Source organism: Callithrix jacchus, chromosome 19 (assembly GCF_049354715.1).
Source record: "Callithrix jacchus isolate 240 chromosome 19, calJac240_pri, whole genome shotgun sequence".
Taxonomy (NCBI): domain Eukaryota; kingdom Metazoa; phylum Chordata; class Mammalia; order Primates; family Cebidae; genus Callithrix; species Callithrix jacchus.
Window position 1 is genome coordinate 5,508,389 of NC_133520.1, and position 6,831 is coordinate 5,515,219.

At 48.7% G+C, this 6,831-nt stretch overlaps 1 protein-coding gene across 12 annotated transcripts in view; it reads left to right on the plus strand.

Annotated features, from left to right (window-relative positions):
- The window catches only part of SUSD4 (sushi domain containing 4), a 145,532-nt gene extending 140,920 nt beyond the window's left edge, over nucleotides 1-4,612 (plus strand). For all 12 annotated transcript variants that reach the window (XM_078356386.1, XM_078356384.1, XM_078356385.1 and 9 more), the window contains 2 exons: nucleotides 1,831-2,213; nucleotides 3,224-4,612. In XM_078356386.1, the coding sequence (XP_078212512.1) occupies nucleotides 1,831-2,213; nucleotides 3,224-3,252 (412 nt within the window). In that variant the 3' untranslated portion in view covers nucleotides 3,253-4,612. The remainder of the gene's footprint in view (nucleotides 1-1,830; nucleotides 2,214-3,223) is intronic.
- The last annotated feature ends 2,219 nt before the right edge of the window (nucleotides 4,613-6,831 follow it).

Below are 6,831 nucleotides of genomic sequence, written 5' to 3' on the forward strand. Positions count from 1 at the left end.
CCCCATCTCTACTAAAAATACAAAAACATTAGCTGGGCATGGTGGTGCATGCCTGTAGTCCCAGCTACTCAGGAGGCTGAAAGAGGAGGATCACTTGAACCTGGGAGGCAGAGGTTGGAGCAAGCCGAGATGGTGCCACTGCACTCGAGCCTGGTGGCAGAGTGAGACTCCGTCTCAAAAAAAAGCCCTGCGAGACAAGGAGTCCACCACCATAATCTCCAAGCCTTTGCAAGATGTTTCAAAAAGTCAGTGGACTCGGACATTAGAGAGACACACAGCCTGTGCTTCCCCGACATGCCCACACATTTCATTTTCTTGGCTTTGGAGCCCCTACTGCCCGGACTGAGATTCAGGGTCTGCCCACCTAGCTGGGTCATCTCTTCCTGATATTTTACCATTTGGCCTCCTCCCTCAGCACCAGTTCCCAGCAGAGACAATAAGAAACCAAGTTCCATTGGCTACTTATTAGCCACCCTGGGGTCCTGCTGAGGCCAGGAGCAGAGTGTGGTGGTCACAGGGCCCCCAGGCTGTGCTGCCAGACGCCCCAGGCTCCAGTCGGGCCGTGTTGAATGTGCAGAGTGCAGAGAAGCAAACGGAGCAGGCCAGGAGCTGCGCGCAGGGTAGCCCTCCCTGCAGACACGCGGACTGACTTCGCCGCAGCTCCTGCAGCCTTCCCACCGCAGCCCAGGCCTTCCTTAGATGAGTGGAGGGGGTCAGGACGGGGAGGTGAGCCTGTGCAGCTCCACTGGGGTAATGACACCGTGCTTGCAGCTTTCCTTTTTTTTCTTCTTTCCTGAGTTTTTTTTTTTTTTTTTTTAATCTAGACTAAAATGTAGTGGTTTTTTATACTACAGCAGAAAACAACAAAGAAACATGATAAGCATAGGGCCAACTAGTCCCTCTGGGAACTCGGGGTCCACAGTTACCTTTTTTTTTTAAAGAGACAAAGTCTCACTCTGTCACCCAGGCTGGAGTGCAGTGGTGCAATCATGGCTCACTGCAGCCTCAAACTCCTGGGCTCCAGGGATCCTCCTCCCTCAGCCTCCTGAATAGCTGAGGCTAAAGGCATGTGCCACCACGCCTGGCTAACATTTTTATTTTTTGTAAAAACAGTGTTTCACTATGTTGCCCAGGCTAGTCTCCTGGGTTCAGGCGATCTTCCTGCCTTGACCTCCCAAAGTGCTGGGATTGCAAGTGTGAGCCACCAGCTGGCCTATTTTCTATACTTTCTTTTTCTTTTTTAAAAATTTGTATTATTTTTTTTAAGGCTACTCAAGTGAAGCAGTGGGAGTGGAGAAGGAACAAAGAAATCTGTAACTGGCTGTGATCAGTTAGTTGTAAACACCACTGCACTCAGACCAGCCTATTTTCTATACTTTTAACAGTGCTATCCCACTTTCAACCCCATCCTACAGGATGCTGCCAAGGTGCGCGGGGATGCTGTGTTAGAAGGGGTTATGTTGTCCCCTGCCCCAGGAGCTAGAAGGGGTTATGTTGTCCCCTGCCCCAGGAGCTTACGGCCATAAGGCCAAAGCCCACAGTCAAAAGAGCATGGGAAAAGCATGAGGAGAGAGTAGGACCCAGAGGCAGGAGGACATGAGAGAGTGACAAGAAGAAAATGTCGTCTCTCCAGAGCGTGAGCAGCTGGGATGGCAGCACTGTCTTCCAGAGCAGTCCCTGAAAGGAAGCTGGTTCCTCCACATTATCCTCCACGCTGGGCTCTGCACCCATAGTGGGCCCTGAGGACTCCCAGTGCAGGAGGGAGCGTGGGTGGCCTCATCCCCAGGGTGGCAAGGCTCTGACGCATTGGTACTTCTTTCCTTTACACAGGGGGCCTCCTCGGAGTTCCAGTAGTGAGCCTGACTTTGTGGTGGTGGACGGCGTGCCTGTCATGCTCCCGTCCTATGACGAGGCTGTGAGTGGCGGCTTGAGTGCCTTAGGCCCGGGGTACCTGGCCTCTGTGGGCCAGGGCTGCCCCTTACCCGTGGATGACCAGAGTCCCCCAGCATACCCTGGCTCAGGGGACACGGACACAGGCCCAGGGGAGTCAGAAACCTGTGACAGCATCTCAGGCTCTTCCGAAATGCTCCAGAGTCTGTATTCACCTCCCAGGTGCCAAGAGAGCACCCACCCTGCTTCCGACAACCCTGACACAATTGCCAGCACAGCAGGGGAGGTGGCATCCACCAGTCCAGGCATCGACATTGCAGATGGTAAGTGCTTACCCCAAGTCCCAAGCCACACCTGCAAACACCTTCACACCAGCATCTTCAAGCCAGCTCCTTGCTACGCACCCTTTACCCCCAGCACAGAGTCAGATCAATCTATTTGCCTCTCACTCAGCTTAAATTGCTTCATGCTCTGTCTCTGTGTAGAGGCCTTGGGCAAGGCCAATTATTGTAAGGAATGATCACCATCTTGCAAGTAATGAGCCCATTAATGGGAATTTCAGGAGGCACTGAAAGGCACTGAGCCATCCGGAGGAGAAAGGAAACAGTGGCGGGTGCTTTGTTTTTGTAGTGTCCGTATGATGTGGAATGTTTTTCTTCTTTATCCCTTAATTAGGTAGGACTTCTGGAAGTGGGGCTTAGGGACAGGATGGCACATGCATGCCAGGAGGAAGGGTCCAGAGGCCCAGCGGTATGTTCTAGCCCCAGGGTTGTGTGTATGTGGAAGTTATTTTTACCAGATGTGAAGTAAAAGATGCATGTGTCCTGTCACAAGGAAGGGCAGATTGTAGTTTGTGGGACAAATGTGTCAGATTGATTAGGTCTCTGCTTCCTACAGGAGGGGAGCCCCAGTGCAACTTTGCAAATGAGAGCACTAATTTGGCTTATACTGAGAGTAAATGGCCGTAATGACATGGACACAGAGGTCTCCTGGGCCACAGTGGAGTTCCTTTTCTGCAAACCACACTGCCTTTCTGTACTTGAATTTGCAACTTTCTGGCTTGTGTGACCGTTAGGGCTGGTGGTTAAAATCTAACGTTTTATTTTTTATAAGCTGGAAATAAGATCGTAATTGTTTTCCGGAAAAAAACAATTGTTACAGAAAGATGTGTGGGGGGGTTGATTTATTTGGTGATTAACTGGTATGTGGAACTTAACATTTTCTTCTCCTCACTGATTTGAGCAATTGTACATATTTTAATGAGGCATATAATTCCAGATCACCATGGTGTTTGCTGCTTATGTTAAGCGAATAACCGTCTCTTCTTTTACAGAGATTCCTCTAATGGAAGAAGATCCCTAATGGGGCAAGATCTGGATGACTCTCCTGCTCCTCTGGGGAAAGGACCTTGTATCCTGGAGTGAGGTCACAGAAGTTCAGAGCTTGGGGGCTAAACATCTAACTTATCTACATGGGGAGATTCGCATTGGGCATCTCAGGCTCCACAGTGAGGCTGACAGACTGCAATGGCAGTGCTTTCAAATGAGATTTGAGGATTTGCCAAGACCCATGGGGAAGCAAGGGCAGCGGGGAAGCCCTCGCACAGTCCTGGATGGAGGTGTTAAATGTGTCTCGTGCTGTGGAACATGGGACAATTCCACGCACATCGCACTGAATCACACACATCCCATTGACTTACAAGTACTCCCTGCCCCCTCTGAAAGCATGTCACATTATGTAAATTTGCTTCTAAAATCTGCTCAAACTTTGTCTGGACTCCAAATTCAGACGGGTCAGCCTCTCTGCAGAAAGTTTGTGTTGAGATGTTGGAAAAACAGCAGAGCCTCCTGCACCCTCAGAGAGGGGCCGGCTCCCAAAGGAAAGGTCCTTGTGTGACATTTGGAGAATGTTCCTTCATCCAGATGACTCTACTCGAAGCAAGACGAAAGCAGGATGTGACAGTTCCAGTGAGAAAGGAAAGGAAAGACGGGCAAGCTCTGCTTTCTGGAAATTTCTTCAAAAAGTGAAGTTCACGAACTCTGTGTTGTCTTCTGGTAACATATCATCAGTGTTTGTATTCATGGTGTGGCACATGGCTCCATGGCATTGGGTAAATCTGGTGGGTTTTACACATGGTCAGAATGTGTTCAAATACATCTCATGATGGAGACAGTAAGCAAGGTAATGTTTTGCTTCAACATTTTAAAGACTCCACTTAACATTTATCTCAGAATCATCAGTCTCTCTCCAGCTGACCAACTGTCATTGTTGCCTCCACCCCCAAATTCAACCATACTTTTATTTTCCAAAACAGAAATTGTTTCTGTACACATGTTCCACCTTCAAAAGAAGTGTGAGGTTGGATTTTCTTTTCCCCCTTTTATTTGTCCTAAGATGTCAGGAGGCTGGCCTCCCAGCCCAGATAGCTCAGCCACCTCACCTGCCTGCCATTCCTGCATTCCTACTGTGAGGGTCTCATGGTGCCCACTGGGTGTTGTTCCTAAGAAACTGATTGATTAAAAAATTTCCCAAAGTGTCCTAAAGTGTCTCTTCAAATACATGGTGATCTGTGGAGTTGATTCCTTTCCTTCTTTTGGTTTGAGACAAATGTAAACAAAACTCTGATCCATAACATTGCTATGCTGATAGAGCGGTGAGGGCTGGAAGCTTGATCAAGTCCTGTTTCTTCTTGACACAGACTGATTAAAAATTAAAAAGAAAATGACAGTTTGAAGCGTGACTTTAATAGTGCAGTAGAATCGGGCGGGCAGGAGTGGGGTGGTGACAGTGATGGTGGTTGATTAAGAACAGGAGGCAGAAGGAGATAACACACAGTGCTCACCTTCTAAATGGAGGTTTTCTCAGGGACCCCTGGGCAAGTGCCTCATAGAAACCAGGCGGTTCAGAAGAGGCAGGAAGGGCCATCTCTGATATTCTCCGCCACAAAGTAGACAGCAGCAACATGAAGTCACCTCATCTCACAGACCAGGTGCAGGGATGCCTCTCCAGCCCACAGCCCTTGGGAAGACAGGTACCACAGTGTCTTGGTCCATTTGTGTTCCTATGAAGAATATCTGAGGCTGGGTAATGTATAAAGGAAAAAGGTTTATTTGGCTCACAGCTCTGCAGGCTGTATAGGAAGCATGGTGCCAGCATCTGCTTTCGATGAGGGCTTCAAGGCACTTCCACTGGTGGCAGAAAGGGAAGAGAGAGCCGGCATGTGCAGAGATCACATGGCAGGAGGAGGCAAGAGAAAAGGGAGAGGGAGAGGCTCTTTTTAACAACCAGCTCTGGTGGGAACTAATAGAGCAAGAACTCACTCATTACTACAAGTCTGGCACCAAGCCATTCATAAGGGATCTGCCCCCATGACCCAAACACCTCCCATTACGCCTCACCTCCAACGCTGGGGATCAAATTTCAACATAAGATATAGAGAAATCAAACAAACCAAACAATAGTGTTCTCCCCCAGGCTCCCAAATCTCATGTGATTTTCCCATTGCAAACTACAATCATTCATCCCCCGAGTCTTAACTTGTTCCAGCCATCACCCCAGAAGTCCATAATCTTATCTGAGGCTCAAGGGAAGCTCCTTATAGCTGTGAGCCTGTAAGATCAAATTCAAGTTATTTACTTCCAAGATACAATAGTGGAACAGATATTTAGTAAACATCCCCATTCCAAAATGGAGAAATCAGCCAAAACAAAGGGGTAACAGGACCCATACAAGTTCAAAACCCAGCAAAGCAGACACTAAATCTTAAAGGTCCAAAATAATTTCCCTTGATGACATGTCCAGCGTCCTAGGTGAGGGGTGAGCTCTCAAGGCTTCAGGTAGCATCTGCCCCAATGGCTTTGCTGGGCACAGTTCACGTGGCCATTCTTGAAGACTGGATTCTAGTGCCTGCAGCTTTTCCAGGCTGAGGTTGCATGCTGCTGGTGGCTCTATAATTCTGAGGTACCCATGGCAACCTCATTGCACAGCTCCACCAGGCACTGCTCTAGTAGAGTCTCCCTGAAGGTGTTCTGCCCCTGAGGGAGGTTTCTGCCTGGGCACCCAGGCTTTCTTTTTTTTTTTTTTTAATTGCATTTTAGGTTTTGGGGTACATATGCAGAACATGCAAGACAGTTGCATAGGTACACACATGGCAGTGTGTTTTGCTTCGTTTCTCCCCTTCACCCACATTTGGCATTTCTCCCCAGGTTATCCCTCCCCAGCTCCCCCACCCCCCGCTGGCACTCCCCTTTTCCCACCAATAGACCCCAGTGTGTAGTGCTCCCCTCCCTGTGTCCATGTGTTCTCATTTTTCATCACCCACCTATGAGTGAGAATATGCAGTATTTCATTTTCTGTTCTTGTGTCAGTTTGCTGAGAATGATGTTCTCCAGATTCATCCATGTCCCTACAAACGACACGAACTCATCATTTCTGATTTCTGCATAATATTCCATGGTGTATATGTGCCACATTTTCCCAATCCAGTCTATCATCAATGGGCACCCAGGCTTTCTAACACATCCTCTGAAAGCTAGGAGGGAGGTGCCAAGCCTCCACCCCTTTTGCATTCTGTGCAACTACAGATTTAGCACCACATGGAAGCTGCCAAGGTTTCTGTCTCTGTAGTAGAGCCAAGCAGTACCAGAGACCCTTTGAGCCCTGGCTAGAACTAGAGTCCAGAGATACAGAGAGCAGCATCCCAAGGTGGTAAAGGGCAGCAACATCAGAGCCCTGTCACCTGAAACCATTCTGTCCTCCTAGGCCCCTGGGCCCATGATGGGAGGGGCAGCCTTAAAGATTTCTGAATGCATTTGGGGCCTTTCTCCCACTGTTTTGACTATTAGCACCCTGCTCCCTTTCTCCTTGCTAATCTCTATAGCTTTGGGTTCTTTTCCTGAAAATGCTCCTTCCTTCTCTACCACATAGCCAGGCTGCAAACTT